At 57.4% G+C, this 25,264-nt stretch overlaps 1 protein-coding gene across 1 annotated transcript in view; it reads right to left on the bottom strand.

Annotated features, from left to right (window-relative positions):
• LOC139602070 (fibrillin-2-like) overlaps window positions 1-25,264 on the bottom strand; it is a 73,045-nt gene that overhangs the window by 10,906 nt on the left and 36,875 nt on the right. The window contains exons 13-51 of the mRNA XM_071451577.1: window positions 24,807-24,932; window positions 24,354-24,476; window positions 23,273-23,548; window positions 22,488-22,541; window positions 21,191-21,316; window positions 20,371-20,496; window positions 19,176-19,295; window positions 18,635-18,772; window positions 18,341-18,391; window positions 17,419-17,544; window positions 16,406-16,633; window positions 15,090-15,215; window positions 14,065-14,193; window positions 12,314-12,439; window positions 11,770-11,895; window positions 11,343-11,465; window positions 10,997-11,122; window positions 10,767-10,892; window positions 10,292-10,414; window positions 9,546-9,668; window positions 8,412-8,537; window positions 7,859-7,981; window positions 7,448-7,570; window positions 6,727-6,888; window positions 6,243-6,311; window positions 5,885-6,010; window positions 5,409-5,534; window positions 4,979-5,128; window positions 4,623-4,694; window positions 3,927-4,052; window positions 3,508-3,633; window positions 2,704-2,829; window positions 2,236-2,352; window positions 2,013-2,141; window positions 1,514-1,633; window positions 1,152-1,277; window positions 921-1,073; window positions 519-584; window positions 153-278 (exon numbers count right to left, since the gene is read on the bottom strand). Coding sequence (XP_071307678.1) covers window positions 153-278; window positions 519-584; window positions 921-1,073; window positions 1,152-1,277; window positions 1,514-1,633; window positions 2,013-2,141; window positions 2,236-2,352; window positions 2,704-2,829; window positions 3,508-3,633; window positions 3,927-4,052; window positions 4,623-4,694; window positions 4,979-5,128; window positions 5,409-5,534; window positions 5,885-6,010; window positions 6,243-6,311; window positions 6,727-6,888; window positions 7,448-7,570; window positions 7,859-7,981; window positions 8,412-8,537; window positions 9,546-9,668; window positions 10,292-10,414; window positions 10,767-10,892; window positions 10,997-11,122; window positions 11,343-11,465; window positions 11,770-11,895; window positions 12,314-12,439; window positions 14,065-14,193; window positions 15,090-15,215; window positions 16,406-16,633; window positions 17,419-17,544; window positions 18,341-18,391; window positions 18,635-18,772; window positions 19,176-19,295; window positions 20,371-20,496; window positions 21,191-21,316; window positions 22,488-22,541; window positions 23,273-23,548; window positions 24,354-24,476; window positions 24,807-24,932 — 4,914 coding nt within the window. The remainder of the gene's footprint in view (window positions 1-152; window positions 279-518; window positions 585-920; window positions 1,074-1,151; window positions 1,278-1,513; window positions 1,634-2,012; window positions 2,142-2,235; window positions 2,353-2,703; window positions 2,830-3,507; window positions 3,634-3,926; window positions 4,053-4,622; window positions 4,695-4,978; window positions 5,129-5,408; window positions 5,535-5,884; window positions 6,011-6,242; window positions 6,312-6,726; window positions 6,889-7,447; window positions 7,571-7,858; window positions 7,982-8,411; window positions 8,538-9,545; window positions 9,669-10,291; window positions 10,415-10,766; window positions 10,893-10,996; window positions 11,123-11,342; window positions 11,466-11,769; window positions 11,896-12,313; window positions 12,440-14,064; window positions 14,194-15,089; window positions 15,216-16,405; window positions 16,634-17,418; window positions 17,545-18,340; window positions 18,392-18,634; window positions 18,773-19,175; window positions 19,296-20,370; window positions 20,497-21,190; window positions 21,317-22,487; window positions 22,542-23,272; window positions 23,549-24,353; window positions 24,477-24,806; window positions 24,933-25,264) is intronic.

The following is a 25,264-nucleotide window of genomic DNA, read 5'->3' as shown; positions in this document are numbered from 1 at the left end:
AGCAGAGCTGGGATGGAAGGGAAGGGGCTGGGAAGCAGCAATTCCCTCCCTGCACATGCACACAGCGATCCATCCCCTCTGGAGTGATGGGAATGGAGCAGGAGGGAGCAGGAGGGAGCAGGGCACCCCCCCAGAGCCCCCCAGAGCCTCACCCACGCAGTTGACCCCTGTGTAGTCCAGGTTGTAGCCGAAGGGGCACTCGCAGCGGAAGGAGCCGTCGGTGTTGATGCAGGCGCCGTTGATGCACACCCCCAGGTTCTCCGAGCACTCGTTCACATCTGGGAATGGAACAATTGCAGCTTCACACGGCCACAAACAGCCCTGTCCCCTCAGCATTTAGGTGTTCCCTCTCCAGAGCTGAGGGATGAAGCCTTGGTGAGGAGTTTGGGGGGTTTGGGGGTGCCCAGTCCTGTGTGTCCCCCCAGGATCCCACCCTGCTCTCCAGCAGCCCAGGACTCATCAATTCCAGGCTACAACCTCCAGCCCAAACTTTTGCTCGTCCCTCCACACAGCCTCACCTTCCCGGGTGTCACCTGGGCCTGGGATGGCCCCGTGGCCATAGGGACACAGCTCCTGGAAGGCAACTGGAAGAGAGCAGGAAAGTGGGAGTGGAAAGAGAAAGGAAAGTGGATGTGCTGATGGGATTCTGCTCCCAGCAGCTGAAACGGGCTTGGAAGGTTTCTGGAAGTAGCATGGAGACACAGCCACCACTGCTCCCATGGGGACACACCCATCTCTCCATGGGGACACACCCATTCCTCTCCCATGGGGACACACCCATTTCTTCATGGGGACACACCCATCCCTCTCCCATGGGGACACACCCATTCCTCTCCCATGGGGACACACCCATCCCTCTCCCATGGGGACACACCCATCCCTCTCCCATGGGGACACCCCTGTCCCTGTCCCCTCCCTACCGTTGCCCTCCTGTGGGCACAGCTCGCAGGGGTCTCCCCAGCCCTCCCCGGGCATTTTGCTGCAGCAGCACCGAGCCTTGGTGGTGTTGAAGGCCTTGGGCACCGAGCACTTCCCGTTGTCGAAGCGCGTGAAGCAGAAGCTCTGGCGAGTGTCTGGGGGAGGATGGGGACATGCCAAGGTCAGGGAGATTCCCGGGAACTCTGCAGGGATTCCAGGAGCTGGGCACTGACCGAAGCAGCGGCGGCCGTTGTCGGACAGCACGAAGCCCGGCGGACACACGCACTGGAAGCTGCCGGGGGTGTTGGTGCACGTCCCAAAGAGGCAGATGTTGGGCTCCTCCTCGCACTCGTTGATGTCTGGGAGCAGCAGGGACACAGCCAGGGCTCGTTAGAGCAGGTGAGGGGGGTGGACACCACCCCTGCCCCACCCCACAGCCCTCCTGCAGGGAGAATGGGCACAGCAACACCCCCGAGCCTCCTGTGCCACCAGGGCTGGGCTTGCTGGCTCCCAGCAGGAATCTGGGGGTGCTGACCCTCGGGAAGGACAGGCTGGGGTGTGCAGGGGCTGTGATGGGGCACAGGGCTGGCCTTACCAATGCAGTTGTCGTTCTGCACCTCGTAGCCAGGGGGGCAGATGCAGCGGAAGGAGCCCTCCAGGTTCTGGCAGGTGCCTGGGGAGCAGGTCCCGGGCAGGCTCACACACTCGTTGATGTCTGGAGAGGGGAAAACAGCCAGGGGTGGGGTCTGGGCTCTGCTCTGAGCACCTCAGGCTGCACCAGGCCCTGCTTTGCCCCAAAGGTGACAGGGAACGGGGGAAATATTTCCAGGATGGATCCCAGGGCATCTCTGGTAGGACTCTGGGGCATGGCCAGGATGTTCCTCCCGCTGCCTGCACGCAGACGGACAGGCCTGGAGGGAGATGGAGGCAGGGAGGGACCAGTCCAGCTCTCCATGGGCATCTCAATGAGCAGACTTTGCTTCCAGGGGACTTTTGGGTGCTTCTGGAGAATGGAAGTGCTGGGACCAGCTCGGGGACCACATGGGCAGCACCAGGCAGGCCAGAGGACCCTGGACACTGGGGTGGGCACTCACCCACACAGTTCTTGCCGTCAGGGGTGCGGTCGTAGCCCTCCTGGCACAGGCACTGGAAGGAGCCCACGCTGTTGATGCACTGCCCGTTCCTGCACACCTGCCCCACCAGCGACGAGCACTCGTCCACGTCTGCAGAGCCACAGCGAGAGCGCCAGGTGTCACCTGTGGCACACACAGCCAGCAGGGCTGGCCCAAGGGGTGTCCCCAGGGCTCGGGCACTCACCCATGCAGTCGTTGTTGTGGGTGAGCTCGAAGCCAGGGAAGCACAGGCAGTTGTAGGAGCCCACGGTGTTCTTGCAGGTGCCGTTGCCGCAGGGCTGCCGGTCACACTCGTCAATGTCTGCAGGGACAGGGACACACCTGAGAGGCCAGGGGGCTGCAGGGCACAGGGACAGCCTGGGGACAGGCTGGGGACAGGCTACAGGACACAGGGACAGACTGACTGGGGACAAGCTGCAGGGCTGCAGGGCACAGGGACAGCCTGGCAGGACACTCAGCTGTCCCTGGCAGAACCCTGGAGTGTCAGGGACTTGTGTCCCCCTGGGGTGGCACTGACCAGGGGAATGACACTGACCCAGGGGATGCGACACTGACCAGGGGAATGACACTCACCCAGGATGGGTGACACTGACCTGGGGTGGGTGACACTGACCCAGGGGATGTGACACTGACTGGGGGGTGTGACACTGACCCATGCACATGGTCTGCTCCCCGGTGGCCTTGAAGCCGTTGTGGCAGATGCAGACGTAGCTGCCCTCGGTGTCCACGCAGTCCCCGTGGCTGCACACGTTGGGGATCTCCTGGCACTCGTTGCGACCTGGAACGGAGCCCAGGGGGTGCAGGTGAGGGGCAGGGAGGGAACAGGTGGGGAGAGCAGAGCCCCGCCCACGGTTCTGGAACAGGTGACTTGAGAGACAATGAGATTTCTGTGCTGTCATCCCCGAAAAAGGGGGGTGTACTCAGGTGTGTGCTCAGGTGTGTCCCAGGTGTGTTTGTCATGTGTGAGTGGCTCAGGTATGACAAAGTGTATCCCAGGTGTATCCCAGGGGTGTCCCAGGTGTGGCCCAGATGTGTTTCCCAGGTGTGTTTCCCAGGTGTATCCCCGGTGTTTCCCAGGTGTTTCCCAGGTGTTTCCCAGGTGTATCCCCGGTGTGTTTCCCAGGTGTATCCCCGGTGTTTCCCAGGTGTTTCCCAGGTGTATCCCCGGTGTATCCCAGGTGTTTCCCAGGTGTATCCCCGGTGTGTTTCCCAGGTGTTTCCCAGGTGTATCCCAGGTGTTTCCCCGCTGTATCCCAGGTGTTTCCCAGATGTTTCCCAGGTGTATCCCCGCTGTATCCCAGGTGTTTCCCAGATGTTTCCCAGGTGTATCCCCGGTGTATCCCAGGTGTTTCCCAGGTGTTTCCCAGGTGTATCCCTGGTGTTTCCCAGATGTTTCCAGGTGTATCCCAGGTGTATCCCCAGTGTTTCCCAGGTGTGTGCCCAGCTGTGTCCTTACCCACGCAGGCTCCCCCCGGGGACAGCCGGTACCCCGTGGCGCACTCGCAGCGGAAGCTGCCGGGGATGTTGACGCACTCGGCGTGCCGCTGGCACAGCGTCTCCCCACTGCTGCACTCGTCGATGTCTGTGGGGACAGAGGGCACGGGGACACCGCCGTGGCACTGGGAACATCCCAGGGGGCATCCCAGGAATGGCTGAGCGGGGCTGGGATCGCTGATCCCGGCGGGACAGCTCGGGAAGGAGCACGGGGATCAGGGAGTGCAACTCCCAGTGCTGGGCAGGACATCCCAAAAATCCCCCCCTGGAGCTGCCATAGCCCCGTGGCAGCGTCCCAGGGAGGGAGGAGCCGGAATTCCTGCGGGGATGAGCTGCCCCCGGGGCAGGAAGAGCCAGAATGCCCCGGAATTCCCGCAGTACCTTCGCAGATGAGCAGGATGTTGTTGTAGCTGAAGCCGATGGGGCACTCACAGCGGAAGCTCCCGATCTGGTTGATGCAGACGCCGTTGGTGCAGATGGCCGGGATCTCACTGCACTCATCGATATCTGCATCAGTGCAACATCAGCATCCCACCCTGGCATCCCAGGAATGCTCCACAGCATCAGCATCTCCCAACCCTGCATCCCAGGAATGCTCCACAGCATCAGCATCCCACCCCTGCATCCTGGGAATGCTCCTCAACATCAGCATCCCATCCCTGAATCCTGGGAATCCTCCACAGCGTCAGCATCTCCCCCTCTGCACCCCAGGAATGATCCACAATATCAACATCCCATCCCTGCATCCCAGGAATGCTCGACACCATCAGCATTTTGGGAAAGCTCCACCCAGGACACGGCCCCTGCTTGCTCTGAGTGTGTCCCTGCAGTAACAGCTCAGCTCTGGGACCAGGCTGGAAATGGGGAGCCCAGGGGGTCACCGGAATATTGGGATGGCTCTGGGGTCCCAGCACAACCCACCACCAACTCCCTCTGTTGCACTTCCTTAACTCATCTCCCAGCTCTTCAGTCCCTGGCATTGCCAACCCTCTTCTCCTTGCCCCAGCCTTTCATTCCCTAAGAAGCTCCCATGGGACAGGAGCAGCCCTGGCCCCGTGGGATGCAGGATTTACTCACCAATGGGCTTCCCTGTGTGGATGTCAATGATGAACCCAGGGGCTTGGTTCCCACACAGGATCTGGTACTCAGCTGGAAAGGGAACGCCGAGGTCATGGCAGTGCCCAGGGAGGGGCAAGAGTGCTGGAATTGGGCTCTGAGAGGCACCAGGGGCTCCCCACTGTGCTGGGAGTCACCCCCAGAGCACTCTCCTTCCTCCCCATTCACTTGTTGGTGCCCATGCCCCAAATTTAACGGGAAAGTGGGAAAATTGATGGGACAGGGGTCACATGGGAAGGGTTGTGGTGGGCAGGGGTGGGACAGGGACCCTGTGGGGGCACTTAGGGGTGGGACAGGGACCCTGTGAGGGCACTTACGGCTGGCAGGGGTGGGACAGGGCTCGCAGGGTTTGTTCCAGGCCTTGCCAATGTTGTAGGAGCAGCAGCACATCTTCTTGGTCATGTTGAAGGACAGCTCGTTCTCGCAGGTGTCGTTGTAGTTGCGGTAGCAAACGCTCTTCCTCATGTCTGCAGTGGCAGTGCCAGGCTTGGGACAGCCCTGGGAGTGGCACTGCCAGCCCCAGGAATGGCAGGAGAGACCTCCAAATGGAGCCCAAGCCATCACCCAGAGCAGAGCTCCGAGTGCCACATCCAGCTCTCAATCCCAGCCCCTGTTTCCAGCACTTCTGCTCCATCCCCTTGGCACAGCCCCCTCTGGGATGGCAGTGCCAGCCCCCTCCCCAGAGATCTGGACCATTCCCCATGGATTTGAGCCCTCCCCAGGAATCCAGAGGACCCGGAGCCGTACCCATGCAGTTGTTTCCCCCGTTGACCTGCATGTACTCAGGTGGGCACACGCAGGTGTAGTTGCCCAGGGTGTTGTAGCAGGTGCCAGGGCCACAGATCCCGATGTGGGCAGAGCACTCGTCAATGTCTGTGGGAGGAAGGACTCAGAGCACTGGGCACGGGTGGAGAAGGGCACAGGTGGGGTGGGGGTAGGCTTGGCACGAGGGATGGGTGGGTTTGGCACAGGGACCAGGCTGGGGACAGGTTGGTGATGAGGGAATCTGGAAAGGAAAGGGGAAGGGACGCTCCCACCCATTCCTGGGGCAGCTGGCACACACGGTCAGCACCTGGGCATACACACAGGGTGCCACCCCTGTGTCCCCAGCCCCTGGAGCAGGTGCCACCCCTGTGTCCCCAGCCCCTGGAGCAGGTGCCACCCCTGTGTCCCCAGCCCCTGGAGCAGGTGCCACCCCTGTCCCCAGCCCCTGTCCCCGGTACCCTCGCAGATCCGGGTGTCCTCGTTGAGGTAGTAGCCCAGGGGACACTCGCACTGGAAGCTGCCGAAGGTGTTGACACAATTCCCGCCCTGGCACAGCCCTGGCAGCTCCTGGCACTCGTCAATGTCTGAGGAGGGACAGCAGTGGGACATTTTCACTGCCTGTGCCACCCCCCAGCTGCAGAGGGCTCAGCCCACCACACCCAGCCCTGCTCTGCCTGGCCAAGGAGAGCCACACTTTGTGTCCATCACCTGGGGGTCAGTGGGTGCCCAGTGCCATGGCACAGAGTGTCCCCACAGCCCCGGGGTCCCCCAGCACCCCATCCCTCAGGAAGGGCTGTGGGAACAGGGATAACTCACCCTCCAGGATGACAGTGATGGGGTTGGGCCGGAACCCTTCTCCCCCAGGGCACAAGGTCTTGTACTCAGCTGTGGAGAAAGGCAGGCAGGGGGAGCTGAGGGGGCTGAGGGGCTCCCCTGAAGCAGGAGGGTGGGGAGAGCCAGGAGAAGCCCAGCAGGAACAGCCACGGGGCTGTGGCCAGGGCTGGATGGAGCAGCTCCATCCCCATCGCCTGCTGAGCCATCCCACAGCCTGCCCTCCCTTCCAGGGGCGGATTCCACATTCCCTCCCCAGCCCACTGGGAAGGAAAGATCCCAACCTGCACCCCCAGACACAACAGCCTGGCCTGTCCCACCCCACTTCACCTCTGCCCTGCCCCGGAGGGAGCAGCAAATCCCAAACTCAGCACCTCCAGTCTGGGGCTGAGGATCCATCAGGGAGCAACCCTGCCCCTCTTCTTCCCTCCTTCCTCCCCGTGTCCATCCCGAGCTGTTCCCCACTCACTGGTGTTGGCTGGAGGGCAGAGCTCGCAGGGGTTGCCCCAGGCACGGCCCAGGGAGCAGCAGCAGGAGGCCCTGGTGACCCCCACGCCGATCTCAGCGCTGCAGGAGATGCCCCCATCCCCTCGGTCCTGCGTGTCCAGGAAGCAATTCCCAACCCGGGTATCTGCACAAACACAGGGCTGCTGAGCAAAGAAACCTCTCCTGGAGAGTTTGGGGGTGCAGGAGGGATGGAATCGTGGAGTTGTGGAATGGTTTGGGATGGAGGGGACCTTAAAGGTGACCCTGCTCCACACCTTGCAAAGGAATGGGAAATCTTCCAGGGATAAGGAAAAACTGGGGGTTACTGGGGCTGGGAGCTGTGTGGGATCATGGAATCCAAAATGGTTTGGGCTGGAAGGACCTGAAGGATCATCCTGGCCATGGGCAGGGACACCTTCCACTGTGCCAGGCTGCTCCGAGCACCATCCAGCCTGGCCTTGGGCACTGCCAGGGAATAAAACAGCTCCAGAGCTGCCCTGGAGCAACGTGGCAGCAACAAGAGTGCAGTGACAGTGACCCCAGGTGGGACACACCCAACAGGGCGTGGGTTCTGCTGCTGCTGCAGGGTTAAACCCCTGGGGGACAGCCAGGCAGGGACAGCCACCCTCGTTGTGTCCAGTTCCAGCCACACAGGACCACCAAGAAGGACCCCCAGGGTGGGTCTGGGTGGGGGTCCCACTCACCCACACAGCCCACCCCCGTGGGGTTCAGCTCGAAGTCCTGGGGGCAGTTGCACAGGTAGCTGCCCGGGGTGTTGACACAGAGCCCGTTGATGCAGTTCACAGGGTCTGCACACTCGTTGATGTCTGAAAGGACGGACAGATGGACACTGAAGATGAAGGTGAGCGCTGCCAGGAAAGCCCAGCCCAGCCCCAGCTCTGTGCCCAGGTGTGTCCCCACCCCAGGGTGCTCCCTCCAGAGCACCCCTTGCCCTGTGCCACCCTCAGCTCCCTGCCCAGAGGAGGAGCAGAGCCACACTCAGCTGTCCCCCCTGACCACCCCAGCAGCAAAGGCACCACAGGGACTGTGGGCTGGTTTCAGGCTGCCATGGATGGGGCCAGCAGAGCCCAGAGCAGGGAGCCAGGAGCCCTGACCTGTGCAGTTGCCCCCACTCCTGTCCAGCTCATATCCATCGTCGCAGGCACAGCGGAACATCCCGGGCAGGTTCTGGCAGGTGCCAAAGACACAGATGTTCTGGAAGGTGCATTCATCAATGTCTGCAAAACAGGGACAGCTGGGGACAGGCTGTGACAGGCTGAGGACCAGGACAGGCTGCTCCTGCTCCCACCTCCTGCCCAGCTGTGACCAACCCACCCCAGGATGGCCCTGGTGCCATTTGGGACAAACTCCTGGGGGAGCTGGGCCAACCAACCCACCCCGGGATGGCCCTGGTGCCATTTGGGACAAATTCCTGGGGGAGCTGGAACCCCCCACCCTCTCCCACTCTCTCCCCTCACCCCTTTTCTCCTGGTTTTCCATTTTGCAGGAATCCAGGCTCAGCCCAAGCTCTCTGAAGGCTGGGGACCAACCGCCGCCAGTGGCAGAGGTGGCACCTCAGGAGCCTGGCACCAGCAGGTGCTGGGGGCTGGCTCATGGACCAGGAGGAGCCAGAGAGGGCCAGGAGGGGGTCAGGGCCCGGGCACTCACCCTGGCAGGCCTTGCTGTCCTCGGTGGGGTTGAAGCCCATCTCGCACTCGCAGCGGTACCCGCCGGGGGCGTTGAGGCACTGCCCGTTCTCACACAGGTTCACGTTGTCGGCACACTCATCCACGTCTGCAGGGAGGGACACGGGGCTGGGGGCTGCCCTCAGCCAGCCCAGGGACCCCAGCAGTGTGCCCACCCACGGCTGGGAGGCTGCAGCTCCTGCCATGGCCCTGAGCCTCCCCTGACACCTGTGAGGAGGTGCTGGATCCTGCTGCAGGTGGCACAGACCAGGCTGTGCTCTGGGGGACCCCAGCCAAGGCACAGACCAGGCTGTGCTCTGGGGGACCCCAGCCAAGGCAGAACCCAGCAAGGCTGGTGGCTCAGAGGGACTGTCCTGGATTGGAAGGTAATGTGTGTATTCTATTGACCTCTGTCAGAGCTGGGGCAGTTATCTTCTGTTCATTGGGCAGTTTCCTTTATCTCTTCCACAACCAATCCTCCCTCCAGGAGATATCTTCAGTTAATGGGCCATTAATTATTAATTATCTTCTGTTAATGGGCCATTGAGTGCTAAATACAAATAAAATCCCATCATCCCATGGGGAGAAGCTCCGCCCAGGGGAGGAGCCAAGCATTCCTACCTGGATCCAATCTGAGGTTTGGGAACAGCACAGCAGCCTTTGCCCAGTGCCTTCCCAGAGGAGCAGCTTCTGCTGCCCTGCATTGCCAGAGGGAGCCCAGGCCCATCCCCAGCAGCCCTGGAGCTGCAGAGGAAAACTCCCCCCTTGTGCAGGATCCCTGCTCCAGCAGAACCACAGCTGGCACTGCATGGGATGGGGCTGTGCCACCTCCCTGACACACAGGGGGGCAGCTCCTATTCTGACACTGTCAGTGGTTTGTTTGTACTATTGCATTTGTATTTTTAATTTCCCTAGTGCAGAACTGTCATTCCCATTCCCACATCTTTACCCGAGCGCCCCTTAATTTCAGAATTACAACAATTTGGAGGGAGGGGGTTTACATTTCCCATTTCAGGGGAGGCTGCTGCCTTCCTCAGCAGACAGAACCTGTCTGTTCAAACCCGGACAGGGGCTGGGGTCTGTCCCAGCCCTGCTGCTGTGCCAGCCCCGGGCTCACCTGAGCAGGAGAAGCCGTCGCCGTTGAAGCCGTCGCGGCAGGCGCAGCGGTAGGAGCCGGGTGTGTTCACACAGTTGGCGTTCAGGTTGCACTTGTGCTCCTCGGTTGCACACTCATCCAGGTCTGGGCATGGATAACAGCCTGTCAGTGCCTGGCCTGGCTAATCTGGAATGAGCTTGGGCTCCTGGATGAGCTGGACTCTCTTATGGAAGCACAGAGTGGTTTGGGTGGGAAGGACCTTAAGGATCATCCAGTTCCACCCCCAGGGACACCTTCCACCAAGCCCTGTCCAGCCTGGCATTTTCGTGGCTTTGCCCTGAGCCTGAGCAGCTACAGGGGCACACAAATGGCCCAGGAGATTGTCTGGAGGCTTCAGCACATCCCTGAGAGCCTCTACGGCCATCACCAGGACACTGCCAAGCCACTGACCATGTCACCAACCACCACATCTGCATGGCTTTAAATCCCTCAGGGATGGAGACTGGGCCAGGGCTGGACATTGCATGAAGGCATTTTCCCAGTATCCCACCTAAACCCCCCCTGGCCCAGCCTGAGGCCATTCCCACTTGTCCTGTTGTCCCCTGGGAGCAGAGCCTGACCCCCCAGCTGCCCCTCCTGTTGGGGAGCTGTGCAGGTCCCCTCTGAGCCTCCTTTTCTGCAGGCTGAACCCCTCCATCCCAGCCCAGCCTCCCCAGGTGCCTGCAGAGCACCTGCAGAGGGCTGGCCCTGCCCTGCTGAGCACTCACCGTTGCACTTGAGCCCGTCCCCGAGCCAGCCTGAGCGACACTTGCACTTGAAGCTGCCGGGGACGTTGATGCAGGAGGCGTGCATGTCACAGTTGTGGGCCCCAATCTCACACTCGTCGATGTCTGCAGAGCAAGGACACCAGGGCTGGCCCAGCTCAGCTCCCCCAGCACAGCAGGACTGAGCCTGGGCTGATCCCACTCCCGCAGCTCCCAGGGCTTTGGGGGAGAGGCTGCCTGGGCTTGGACCCTGCAGCTGAGGAGCTCAGCCCTGGCAAACGTGCAGGAGGAAGGGCAGGCTCCTGGCTTGGCCATCACCTGGGAACAGGTGGGTCCTGGCGCTCTGTGCCTGCCCAGCACATCCCACAGCATCCCCCACACAGCACCCCGGGCTGGGGCTCTCTCCAGGGCAGCTCTGGGAGGGGTTTCTTGTTTTTTCTCACTGGCAGCCCCAGCTCCAGGCGTGCTGAGCTCCCACCTGTGCACCCTGTGGTTCCCTTCTTGACGAAGTAGCCCAGCTGGCAGTGGCAGATGAAGGAGCCCTTGGTGTTCTCACACTCGCCGTGCAGGCAGATGTTGGGGTTGAGGTCGCACTCGTTCACATCTGCAGGACAAAAGCACCCATGGGACACCCCGAGGACCCCCCAGTGTGGCTCTGGGGACAGGAGGCAGAGCTGGGACACGGCCAGGGCGCAGCCAGGGCCTCACCAATGCAGGTCTTCATGTCCAGGGATGCCATGAAGCCGTCGAAGCAGAGGCAGCGGTACTCGCCGGGGATGTTGGTGCACTGCCCCCCGTCGCAGATCTCGGGGTTGTCCTCACACTCATCAATATCTGCAGAGAGGAGACCATGCCAAGGTGAACACAGGGAGTGCTGGAGCACCAGGGGGAAGGAGGAAATCCCAAATTGTGAGCAGCTGGATGTGGCAGTGCAAAGAAAAACCATCCATCTCTGGAAGGGACTTAAAAATGAGACCCCTCATCCTGGAGCCAGCTGTGGGGGACACAGAAGGTCCCCGGGGCAGCACCTGCAAGAGCCAAGGTGGGCACTGACCTGCACAGGACCTCTTGTCTGGCATCAGGGCGTAGCCTTCGCTGCAGCTGCACTCGTAGCTGCCCTCGGAGTTGGAGCAGTGGGTGTCACAGCCCCCGTTGGTGATGGTGCACTCGTCGATGTCTGGGGACAACCACAGCACCCTGAGCCGGGAGGGACCCACAGGGACCCAGCCCTGCACAGACGAGGGCCCAAGCAGCAGTTTGGGTGGGAGAAGAGGACACAAATCTCCCCCAGCCACAAGAGAACACCTCATTCCTTCTGCCCAGCCCCTGGCAGTGCCCTCACAGCCCAGTGCCAGCAGCACAGATTTGGCTGCCACTCATCCAGGACATTTGCTTTACCCTCTGAACACAACGCCCACGAGCCTGGGAGGGTTCTGGGCTCATGCCAGGGCTCTGGAAGGACCCTTTGGAGGAGCACTCACCCACACAGCCCTGCCTGTCCGGGGTGGCCTGGAAGCCCGAGTCGCAGGAGCACTGGTAGGTGCCGATGACGTTGACGCAGCGCCCGTTGCGACAGAGGTTGTCACTGAGGGAGCACTCGTTGATGTCTGAGGGGACAAGAGCACTACTTGGAGCAGCCAGCCCTGCTCAGGCCATGCCCAGGCCATCATCTGGTGCCCAAACTGAATTTTTTCCCACTGGTCAAAGGGAGCAGCAAAATGAACAACACCAATGCAACAAAGCGCTGGGAATGAGCTTGGTCTGGATGAGCTCTTGGTCTTGGAATGAGCTCCTCTGGGATGAGCTGGACACACTCATCATGGAAGCACAGAAGGATTTGGGTGGGAGGGACCTTAAGGATCATCCATGGGCAGGGACACGGGCAGGGACACGGGCAGGGACACCTTCCCCCAGCCCAGGCTGCTCCAAGCCCTTGGCCACCTCCAGGGATGTGCGGGATGGGAAGGAGACACCCCCAGCCCTGCAGGAGCTCTGCCTGTGGGGTTTCCCTGCTGCGCCCCTCACCAATGCAGGTGTTGCCCTCTGCTGTCAGCTCGTGCCCAGGGGGGCAGATGCACTCGAAGCTGCCGTCGGTGTTCATGCAGATCCCGCCCCGGCACAGCAGCGGGTCCCGCTCGCACTCGTTGATGTCTGCACGGGAAAATGGGATTGGTCCCTTCCAGAGGCTTCTCCACTGGGGGAGCATCCCAGAACGGGGAATAACACAGGGTTAACAGGGCAGGGAGTGCAGGGCTTGGATCCCAGGACAAGGAATATCACACAGGTAACAGGGCAGGGAAAGCTGGGCTTGGATCTCAGGACAGGGAATATCACACAGGTAACAGGACAGGGAAAGCTGGGCTTGGTTCCAGTGGTCTCCTGGTTGGAGTCTGAATGTTGGGAAATCTCAGCTCGTGCCTCGACCTCAGCAGAACCCAAGAGCCCCTCAGTGACAGCAGAGAAAGGGACTGAGGCTGGATATATTTAAAAAACCCTCATTTTCCTCTCATGTTTATTTTCCTGACTCCAGCATTGAAATTAAGAACAGGTTATTTTCCCTGACTTGACAAAAACACTGATGAGATTTTCAGGTAAAGAGGGCTGGGATACACCAGAAAATGGGGGTGACAGGTCCCTACCAAACACCCCCAGATCAGTGGGAGCCTGCTCCTGGTGAATCCCAGGCTGCATTTTCACTGCTGGTGCTGTCCCCTGCCCCAGGTTGCAAAGAATTCCTCCCTCAGGAGGCTGAAGCCAAATTCTTTGGCCGAACACAGGTGGGAAGAAGTTAATCCTTGACCACAGGCAATGACAAAACGTCACCACCCCCTTTGGGGTGAGATGACTCAGCTCCCTGTCACCCAGAAGAAAAAGGATAAAGTGGAATTGGACAAGTAAGAGTGAGCATTAAATTTCAAAAAAGAACAATGAAATTTATACCCTTCTATAAAGATTAGAAATCAGACTACTGCAAGAAGGCAGCAGGTCATGGGTGAGGACTGTGACATTCCCAGGGTCCCAGAAATGGAGCAGGAGGAGGAGGGGGATCAGTGGGAGCTGTGGAAACCCACGCTGCAAATTGTGCGGAAAAGACAAAGCCCCTGCCAGGGACAGTGATTTATTTTAAAGAGCACAGAGAATAAAACATGAAAAATAAATAAATGGTGTTGAATCATGGCTTGAAGTGGTTTGAAAGTCCAAGCCAAAGCAGAATATTAAGAGCAGGTCAGTGAGACAAGTGAGTCTGGCTGGACAGAGGACAGGAACATGGAATGCCAGGAATTAGAGGACAGCAGGAGTCTGGCTGAGCTGTTGGAGACAAACTGAGGTACTGAGGTCACTGATGGGATTTTTTTTTAAGCTCCAAACAAGAAATTATTCAATTGAAAACAGATGAGACTCTGACAGAATAAAAACAAGCCTTGGGCAGGCGGGAGGAGCTGTAAGGAACTGTGTGAGGATAAAGGGAGATTAAAAGGGCAGGTGAAGGGAGCCCCTATAACTGAGAGGGTGGAAGGGGGCACAGGGAGTCCCAGAGGTGGAAAGGGACACAGGGAGTCCCAGAGCCCCTATAACTGAGAGGGTGGAAGGGGGCACAGGGAGTGCCAGAGGTGGAAGGGGGCACAGGGAATCCCAGAGCTCCTCATGGAAATGAGAATTGATCCGTGCACTGTTTGGGGAGCTGGGCAGCTCTGGCTGTGCCCTGCCCTGCCCCAGGGCCCTGCCCTGTCCCAGGAGGGTCAGGAGGTTGCCCTCAGGGGCTCAGCCTTGCTCACCCATGCAGTTCTTCATCATCATGAAGCCGCTCTCGTAGCCCTCGAAGCACTCGCACTCGAAGCTGCCCGGGGTGTTCACGCACGAGCCGTGGCCACACAGGTCCGGGGAGATGCGGCACTCGTCGATGTCTGGGTGACAGGAGAGGATTTTAAAATCATAGGAAAGTCAGGGAGTTAGAAAGAAAGTCAGGCTCAGTAGGGAAAATGTTAAAGGCAGGCCCTGGGAAATGTTAGGCCTTGTGTTTGCTGGATCGTGTGAAGCTGCACGTGTGTTGTCAGTATGTGATAAATGATGTAATTGTTAGATGTGATTAGATATAATTATTGTTTAAAGAATCATGAGAAACTACGTTAGGGGTTTGAGGGGGATCACGAGAAATCCATGCTTGGGTGAAATCAATGTATACAATAGAACTGTGTAAGTTTAATAATTAATATGTAAGCTATATAATAATAGAATATAAAACACGTTCAGCTCGAAACCATGTTGGGTCAGATTTGGGTCTGTGCAGCCCTGACACCCAGAGCTCTTCAATAAAAGCATCTGCATGTAATCATTCTGTGATTATGTGTTCCTGAACGCTAACATGGGGACAAGGACAGGCAATGGGGCAGGACAGGCCACCAGCAGGGCCAGAGCCAGGGCTGGGCTGCCTGCAGGCTCACCAGGGACCAGCAGGCAAAGGAATCCCCCATCCTTGGAGAGGCTGCAGTTCTGCTGCTCCCCGGGGCAGGGCTGAGCCTTCACCCCACAGGCAGGAGGAGCCTTGTGGAATCACGGAGTTCCAGGATGGTTTGGGTTGGAGGGACCTTAAATCCTCCCCAGTGCCAGCCCTGCCATGGGCAGGGACACCTTCCACTGTCCCAGGCTGCTCCAAACCCCGTCCCCCCTGGCCCTGACACTCCTGCTCATGGTCCTGCCCTTGGCTCCTCCCCACGGCAGGGACCCCTCTGGGCACCCCCATCCCTCTGAGCCCCCCAAAGGCAGCAGCAACAGCCCGGGGAGGGGAGGGGGGGTCCCTCACCTGTGCAGTTCCTCTCCTCAGCATCCAGAGCGAAGCCGTTGCCGCAGATGCACCTGAAGCTGCCGATGGTGTTCCTGCAGGTGCCGTGGGTGCAGAGCCCGGAGAACACCTTGCACTCGTTCACATCTGGGGGCATCAGACACATCCAGCCGGGGGGCTCTCCATGAACCCCCCCAGCTCCACCTGAGAACCCCCTCAGCTCAAGCACCAGCCCTGACCGCCCTTCCTCACCGGCTGCAGTGTGATTTCAGGGTTTACCTCAGAACCTGGGTCCTGCAGATTCCCTCCCAGGTGTGTCAGTGTCACCTCTCCTTTCCCCACCCTGACCCCTCCCAGCACTGTCTGTCAGTCCTGGCATTCCAGAAGGGCATTGAGTGATTGGCAGATCCAAAGGATGCCCTCTACCCCTGGGGGGCATTGGGCCATCCAGGTGTCCTTTGTCCCTTTGTCCCTCCCCTCCTGTACCTGCTTGGTGGCTCCCTGCCCCTTCCCTGCCCCTCTCCCCGGGGTTCAAAGGAGCAGCAGCCACGGGCTCAGGGAGTTCTGTTGGAGCTGGTGCTGCATTCAGAGGCCTGAGGGCCAGAATAAAGCTCTGGATCCAAACCCTCCATCAGAACCAACTCCTTTCCTTCACCGTTGCCTTAAAGCTTCTCTGGCAGAGGGAAACCTGAGGAGCAGCCCCTGTTATGGGGGGAAGCTCCATCCCAGCACCACCAGAGCTCCTGCAGGCCTGGATTTGTCTGCAGTGCCCAGCTGCAGCACCCAGCCAGCCAAAAGTGCCTCTGGGATGAAACACCACACATCCATCTACTAACAAGTCATCCCACTCTTTTGCCACAGAGACAGGTTCACTCAATTATAGCTGCTCATAAGTAGCTCGCTTGGGTTTTGGGATGGCAAACTTAAATTCATTTTGCTTGGTTTTTCTTGCTAGACCATGATGAAAAAGGTGCAAGGCTTGATCTTTGCAGTTTATAGCTTAGTTTTCATTATTATTTCATCTTTCCCTTACGGTACGTAGTCTCTATCGCACCAATGGTGTCTTTTCTATCGCCTATAATGGGACTAGGAAATGCTTTAGTTGGTCAAAAGTGTCTCTGGGGTGAAACACCACACACCCAGATAGCCAGAAGTGTTTGTGGGGTGAAACACCACACACCCAGCCAGCCTAAAATGTCCCTGGGGTGAAACACCACCCAGCCAGCCAGAAGTGTCTGTGGGGTGAAACGCCACAGTTGCCACTGTTTGGTTCAGCAGCAGGGGCCAGGCAAGCCGAGGCAGGTCCCAGTTGTGACACTGGTGACTCCAGCACTCACCTTTGTAGAAGGGCCGTCCCGAGAGCACATCGCCGCGGTTGGCGAAGCCGGGCCCGCGGGGACACAGCGCCTTGAACTCGGCAGAGCCGGCGCGGGGACACTCCTCGCAGTCGGAGCCCCAGGCCGAGCCCACGGAGCAGCAGCACATGTCCATGCGGAACTTGCCGGGCAGCGGCTCCGTGCACTCGTCCTCGTCCCAGCGCATGTAGCACTGCTCCACCCGCACGTCTGGGGACACAGCACGCGCGTGGGTTTGCTGCCCACCGCGGGCTTGCCCGGCGCGCTGTGATGGCAGCGTTTGCCTCAGAAATCCGGTCCCTCCCGCGGTCATTCCCTCCCAGGTGGGTCAGCCACCTCTCCCTTCCCCTCTCTGTCCCCTCCCAGCGCTGTCTGTCAGTCCTGGAATTCCAGAAGGTGTTGAGTGATTGGCCAGAATAAAGCTCTGGATCCAAACCCTCCATCAGAACCGACTCCTTTCCTTCACCATCGCCTTAAAGCTTCTCCACAGAGGGAAACCCGAGGAGCAGCCCCTGTTATGGGGAGAAGCTCCATCCCAGCACCACCAGAGCTCCTGCAGGCCTGGACTTCTTTTAATATAATATTTATAATAAAATAATAAATCAACCTTCTGAAACATGGAGTCAAGATTCTCATCTCTTCCCTCGTTCTGAGACCCCTGCCAACACCACCACACCAAGGCTACCCCCATGACAACGGGATGGAAGAGAGAAAGTTAAAAAACAGGGACTCTAGCTGGCTCACAGAATGACGTGGCTCCTTGTTCACCCATTGAGAACTTTGTTTCTTTTTTATCACTAATGGGCAGTGAATGTGTCCGTTAAGTAAATGTAAATACCTTGAAAAACTATGAAAGCAACTATAAAAGCTGAAACTCTGGTTCGGCTGGGAGGTTTTCTTGGGGTCTTTCAGGTATGACTGAATTCCCAAGAATTCCTGGTGGGGAGGTGGCAAGCGGGAGGGCAGGATCCGGGCAGAGGAGGGGGTGTCCTTACCCACACAGGTCCTGGCAGTGCCATCCAGGGTCAGCCCCTCGGGGCACTCGCAGCGGAAGGAGCCGGCCGAGTTCACGCAGCGCCCGTTGGGGCACACGCCCGGGAACACCTCGCACTCGTTCACATCTGTGGGGTGGCACAGATATATATATATATATATATATGTATATATGTATATATGTATGTGTATATATATATATGTGTGTGTATATATATATAATATATAATATATAATATATAATATATAATATATAATATATAATATATAATATATATAATATATAATATATAATACATATATTGTATATTGTATATTATATAATATATATTAATTATATATAATATATATTAATAATAAATAACAATATTTTATATATAAAAATATTATATACTATATATTATATAATATATATGATAAATATAATATAATATATAATATATAATATATTATATATTATATATAATATATAATATATTATATATAATATATAATATATAATATTTTTATATATATATATATATATATATATATATATATATATATATATATATTCCATCTAAATATATAAATCTAAATATATAAATTATAGATATAAACATGTAATATAAATAGTCCTAATAACAATATCAAAAATATCAGGGATGGTGAGGGGTGGCACGGGGACGCGGCCAGCGGGGCCTCAAGGGGCTCCTGGAGGAGCTGGGAGGAGCCCAGAGCTGCCCACCGGGCTCCAGGCGGCAACTTACCCATGAAAACCGGGCAGAAACAGAGCCAGGATCTGGGCACAGACACACGGACAGACAGACAGACACACAGACACGGGGCCACAGAGTGGAGATCCCCCCACCAAGACCCGGAGAGGCAGGAGAACAGTGACCACATTCCCAAGAAAAGCAGTTTTCCCTCGCTGCAGCACATTACCTTCACAGGTGACCCCCTTCATGCGGGCGTACCCCCGGGGACAGGCGGTGTCTGCAAGGGACAAGGACGTCAGCAAGGAAACCCTTCCAGCTCTCCCACAGAACCATGGAATACCCAGAGCTGGGAGGGACCCACAGGATCACCCAGCCCAACTCCTGACCCTCCACAGCACCCCACCGTGCCCCTGAGAGCGCTGGCAGTGCCCAAGCACCCTGTGGGGATTTCTCCCTGTTCCTGCTCTCCATCCCCGCTCCAGCGTTTCCTCGGGAACGCCCGGGCCTGGCAGAGCCTCACCAATCTCGCAGCGCTCGCAGGGGCTGCCCCAGGCTGCCCCCAGGGTGGCACAGCACTCGGATTTCAGCGTGGCCCCGTTGATGTTGACCTCGCAGCGCCCGTCCTGGATGTTGAGCCAGCAGGTGCCCTTCATGCTGTCTGCAGGGACACACCGGGGGCTCAGGGGCTGCCCCGTGCCTCCAGCCCGGGGCTGGCAGCCCTGAGAGGCAGCTGGGCAGGGCTGTCCCTCCCCACTGCTCCTGGGAGTCACTGATCCCTTAGGATGTGGCTACAAGCACAACCCAGAGCCCTAAAACCCTTCCAGTGCCACCCCTGCCATGGGGACACCTTCCCTGGTCCCAAGGTGCTCCAGCCTGGCCTTGGACGCTGCCAGGGACCCACAGCTGCTCTGGGAAATCCGTCCCAGGCCCCCAACACCCTCCCAGCCAGGAATTCCCCCTCATCATCCCATCCATCCCTGCCCTGTGGGATTCCTGTCCCCGTGCCAGTCCAGGTGACACTGGCAGTGCCACCCAGGCTGGCAGGAGCTGGCCCTGCTCACCCACACAGATGGTGCCACTGGGGTCCAGTTTGCTGCCCGGGGAGCACTCGCAGGCGAAGGAGCCGGCGTTGTTCCTGCACAGCCCGTTCACACACGGGTTGGACGTGCACTCGTTGATGTCTGCGGGGACAAAGGGACAAGGGGACAAAGGTCACTGGGGGCAGTGACAGGGACACAGCCCTGGGGGGACACAAACTGGAGGAGGTGAGAGCACAGAGAGTGAAGAATGGTGGGTTTAAATTGTTTTTTACGTGGTTTTAAATAGAAAAATAAAATTCAAACTGTGTTAAAATATATTATATATAAATATATAAAGTATGTAATATAGAAATTACATAAGATAAACATAAAATACAAAACCATAAAATATAAAGAACATAAAATATTATATAATATACTCATATAGTACATCATAAATATATATAATATATGGTATGTTATATATATTATATAATATCTATTATATAATATTTATTAAATATATAATATATATTATAATCTATTATATATAATAAAACCTATAATATATAATATAATCTACAATATATATTATAATCTATTATATAATACCTATTATATAATATCTATTATATATTTACTATATTGTGTATATATAATATATAAGATAATATGTAATATATAATATATTATAGAATTAATAATAAATTACAAATTATATATATTCCATACAGATATATAAATTATAGATATAAACATGTAATATAAATAGCCCTAATAACAATATCAAAAAAGACAAGATTTAAAAAAAATTATTTGGGTTGAGGGTGGTTGGAGCACTTGTGTGCAAAGTGCCAGTTTGCAAATATTTGAGGCCTCTGCGCACAGGAAACCATTTTTCCTCCTCCACATCACAGCCTTTCAATCAAATTCCCCAAACCTTGCAATTTTGGTCAGGCCTCAAGCTCAAATTTTGTGGCCCTGCAGGAAATTGCTCTGGTTTCCAGGCTCAGATGTCTTTGGGTCAGGTGTCCATTCTGCTTTGAACCCAGTGTGAAATATCACTAAAACCCCCAGAAAAAAAAAACCCTAAAAATGAGGCAAAACCCCCTGAACCCCAAAGGTGCAGCTGCTGCAGCCCAGAGCACGCAGAGGGGAGGGAAGCAGGGATGTGCAGCTCCAGGCAGGAGCTCAGGCCGTGGTTTCTGCAGGTGCTGGGGCTGCCTGGCCCCGTTACCTTCGCAGGTGTCGGTCTCGGTGCGGAACACGAAGCCCTTGGGGCAGGTGCAGGTGTAGCTGCCAGGGGTGTTCCTGCACAGCCCGTTGTCACACAGCAGCCGGTTGACGCTGCACTCGTCCACATCTGGGGACAGACGTGGCATCCGTGAGCTGCTTTGGGCTGGGAAGGGTTAATTTCCCCCACGCAGTCACGGGAGGGACCCATGGGATCTGATCCAACCCCTGGCCCTGCACAGGCACCCCAACAACCCCAGCCTGTCCCAGAGTGGGGCCCAAGGGCTCCTGGAGCTCTGGCAGGGCTGGGAAGGGACCATTCCCTGGGGAATTCAGTGCCCAGCACCCTCAGGGGGAAGAACCCTTCCCTGATCTCCATCCCAAACCCCAGAACCTTTTCCTGATCTCCATCCCAAACCCCTGAGCCTTTCCCTGATCTCCATCCCAAATCCCTGAACCTTTCCCTGATCTCCATCCCAAATCCCTGAACCTTTCTCTGCTGTCCATCCCACCCCCCTGGCACAGCTCCAGCCATTCCCTGGGTCCTGTCCCTGCTCCCAGAGCAGAAATCAGAGCTGCCCCTGCTCTTCTCGAGGTGCTGAACACCAGCCCACGGGGAGCAGGGCACAAATTTCTCATTTTCCTTTCCCCACTGAAACCCTTATCCCAACCCATGAGCTCTCCAGCTTCCACCCTTCCCATTCTCCTCCCAGCCCAACTTCTGTGGGGGAATTTGGGTGGTGCTGGAGGGGACCAGGCGCTGCAGCAGCTCCTGGAGGTGCTGGCACCCCCTGAGCCCCCCCTGAGCCCCAGCCCTGACTCACCCACGCAGTTCTTGCCCGTGGGGTCAGACTCATAGCCCAGGTTGCAGATGCAGCGGTAGCTGCCCCGCAGGTTCTCACACATCCCGTTGGGGCAGATGTCGGGGTTCAGGGCACACTCGTTGATGTCTGACAGGCAAAAAGAGGCACGTGAGGTGGAGCACAGCAAATGCAAAGACAGAAACATTTCACCCCTTGGCTCTTCGCTGCAGGAACCGTGGAGTCCCAGAGTAGTTTGGGTTGGGAGGGACCTTAAAGCCCATCTTGTTCCACTTCCACCATTCCAGGCTGCACCAAGCCCTGTCCAGCCTGGCCTTGGACAGCCCAAGGATGGGGCAGCCACAGCTTCTCCCTGTCCTGAGCCAGCCCGGGGCTCTGAGCTCAGGAGGAGAGAGCTGGATAAGGGGCTGGGATAAGCCCAGTTTTATGGCCAGGGCTCTCAGGTCCCTGTGTGACATCCCAGTTCTTTATCCCAGCACCGAGCTCAGGCCCTTGAATTACCCCTGGGTTCAGCACTGAGTAACCCAGAAGGGTGGCAGCCAGGTGGGCACCGTCCCTTCCCTGCAGCAGCATCCCCTCCTCTGCCCTTTTGGAGCCAAGCCCCGGTGCCAGGGCAGAGATTCCAGCCCAGGCAGGCTGTGCTGGCACCACAGGGTCCCCACAGTGCCAGATGGCCACGGCTGCCCAGGCACTGCTGGCCTTTGTCCCCACACTCTTGGAGCTCACTTCCATCCAGGGAAACCCAGCCTGGAGAGCTCCGAGTGCAGCCCTGGCTCCAGGCAGGGGTGGAATGACCAGAGTGTGGCCTTGCTAGAAAGAGTCTCATCATTCCCATGGGGCTGCCTCTGGCCAGGACAAGGAGCCCTGGATGGGAGCCCAAGGAGCCACCGGGGCTTTGCCTCTGGCTCCTTCCCTGTGGAAGGCTTGGCAGGGCTGCCTGGCTGCTCCAAGCACTGCCCAGGGCTGGCACTGGCACCTCTTGGAACTCAAAGCAGCCCCTTGGCAGCACAGTTTGTCACCTCCCTCTGCCTGGGACACCCCAAGGAGGAGCTGGAGAGCAGAGGAGGGAAACAACCAGAAGGGTCCCACTGCTCATTCCCATCACAGCAGGGATGGGAGCCCCAGCCTCTCCTGGCACAGCTCCCACAGGAAAAGCAGCTGAGGGTGCTGTGGGATGTGCCTGTGGAATCCTGCACGCCCCTGAGGAATCCTGCACATCCCTCTGGAATCCTGCATACCCCTCTGGAATCCTGCACATCCCTCTGGAATCCTGCACATCCCTCTGGAATCCTGCACCCACCTCTGCCATCAGCCGTGATCCCGATGCCGCTGCTGCAGAGAGCCTGGAATTCCGCTGGGGACAGAGCACAACAGAGCCATCAGCATGGCAGGACACTCCCCTCAGGGAGCTTCACTGAGCTGAGGGCCTCAATCCACCAAGATTGAATTCTGTGTTTGTCACAGGGGCAGCTCTAGGCCTGTTTACGCTCATACAACACAATCACAGAACGAGGTGAGTTGGGAGGGACCCCAAGGATCATCCAGCCCAGCCCCTGGCCCTGCCCAGACACCCCAACAATCCCACCCTGTGCCTGGGAGCGCTGTCCAAGCTCCCCTTGAGCTCTCCCAGCCTTGCTGCTGCGACCTTATACATTTCAATGCCGATACTCCCACTTCCAACTTCCACCCCGTTTATAATTTATCCATAAATTATGGATATGGATTGTGGATTATGGATTGTGGATTATGGATCGTGGATTATGGATTGTGGATCGTGGATTGTGGATTATGGATCGTGGATTATAGATTATGGATCGTGGATCGTGGATTGTGGATTATGGATCGTGGATTGTGGATTGTGGATTGTAGATTATGGATCATGGATTATAGATTATGGATCATGGATTACGGATCGTGGATTGTAGATTATAGATTATGGGTTGTGGATCATGGATCATGGATTACGGATTATGGATTGTGGATTATGGATCGCGGATTGTGGATCGTGGATTGTGGATTATGGATTGTGGATTATGGATTACGTCCCAACCAACACCATGGCCCAGCCAGGCGTGGTGGCCTCACCCGAGTTCTTGGCCGGGCAGGGCTGGCAGGGCTCCCCGAAGCCGTGGTCGGGGTTGGCGCAGCAGCACTCGGATTTGGTGACGGCGCCGGGGAAGGGGCGGGCGCAGGTGCCCTTCTTGATGCCCCCGTAGCAGGTGCTGCGCATGTGGGTGTCCACGCAGACACGGCCGTCCACGCCGATGGCCAGGCCCCCCAGGCACTCGCAGCGGAACGAGCCCTCGGTGTTGATGCACCAGCCGTTCATGCAGATCCCCGGCGTCTCGCACTCGTCGATGTCTGGGCAGGGTGGGGAGGGGAGAGGGGTGAGATCGGGCAGGGAGAGGGGTGGGAGACAGGGACAGGGATGGGGGACAGGGAGAGAGGGGTGGGACACGCAGAGAGAGGGATGGGACGTGAGGAAAGGGGACTGGGACGTGAGGAAATCGAACTGGGACACAGGGAGAGGTCTGGGACACAGGGAGAGAGGGGTGGGGGATATGGAGGGAGGGCTGGGACACAGGGAAAGGGCTAGGAGACAGGGAGAGAGTGCTGGGACATGAGGAAAGGGGACTGGGACATGAGGAAATCAAACTGGGACACAGGGAGAGAGGGTTGGGATATGAGGAGAAGGCTGGGACACACAGAGAGAGGGCTGGGACACATGAATGGGGGCAGAACACATGGACTGGAGCTCAGGACATGCAGAGAGAGGCTCAGGACACATGGCCAGGGCATCAGGACACACGGACAGCAGTTAGAACGTGAAGAGAGAGGCTGGGGACACACAGAGAGGGGATCAGGACACAGACAAGGCTCAAGTCACGCTGAAAGAGGCTCAGAACACTAAAACAGAGGGTCAAAGACACTGAGAGAGGCTCAGGACACACAGACAGGGTCTCAGGACAGACAGGGGCTCAGGACATGAGAACCTTTCCCCTTTTGCCCATTCTCCCACAAAAGGACAATTTCTGGCGGCACAGCAGGAGCTGCCTGGAGACACCCTTGGATTTCTCATCTCTCCTTGCCCTGAGGAGCTCACAGGTGCCCTGACGAATGTGGGCAGGGTCTGGGGTTGGGAAGAGCCCAGCTGGGGCTCACTCACCCACGCAGTAGCGCCCGTTGGGAGCCAGGACAAAGCCGGGTTTGCAGATGCACTTGAAGCTCCCGTCCTCGTTGATGCACATCCCGTTGAGACACATGTTGGTGGTGGCACACTCGTCGTGGTCTGGGGGCACAGACAGCACCCCAGAGCTGCAGCAGGACCCTCCTGTGCCCCAAACCCCCCTGTGCCCCATCCCATGGCCAAACTGTGGGTGCTGGGCCTCAAAGCAGAGGGGGAGATGGAGGGGAACCTCCAAGAGCATCAGCTGCAAGCCCAGGGTCACCTTTCCTGGTCAGAGCTGTCCTGCTCCAGCCCTGCTGATCCCTTGCACCCCAAACCCCCTCACAGAAACCCCTCCCCAGCCCTCTCCTCGGGGGACAGCCCACATTAACAGCCCAGGGAGGAGGTGGTCCCAGCCCAGCCCTGAGCTGCTGGAGGCCAGGGGAGCCTCACCCACGCAGTTCTTGCCGTCGGGGGTGATCTCAAAGCCGGCGTTGCAGATGCACTGGAAGCTGCCGTCGGTGTTGACGCAGCGCCCGTTCCTGCACATGACCCCGTTCATGATGCACTCATCAATGTCTGCGGGGAAAGCACCAAAAAGTGGCAGCAGGGAGGGACAGGAGCGGTGCCAGCTCAATATCCCCTGTGAGAAACCCAGGCAGTGCCCTCAGACATGGGAATTCATCTTCAAAAACACCACTCGGGAAATCGGAACCTTCTCCCCTTCCAAAGGGGAGCCTTTGGAAGCCGCTTTGTCAGGAAGGGAGAAAATGAACATTTCAAAGCTTGGGCACTGCCATGGGAATCTGCCTTCGCTCGTTGTTCCCGTGGTGGAACAGTCCCTTCCCATCCCTGTTTTTTTGGCAGTCCCTCACCTGCAGCAGCCTCTTGGCAGAACAGCCTTGCTGGAA

This window comes from Agelaius tricolor, unplaced genomic scaffold (genome assembly GCF_023055355.1).
Source record: "Agelaius tricolor isolate 1412-34295 unplaced genomic scaffold, bAgeTri1.0.p SCAF_33, whole genome shotgun sequence".
NCBI lineage: Eukaryota > Metazoa > Chordata > Aves > Passeriformes > Icteridae > Agelaius > Agelaius tricolor.
Note: the sequence above shows the minus strand (reverse complement) of the source record. Positions and strands in the feature narration are given on the sequence as shown.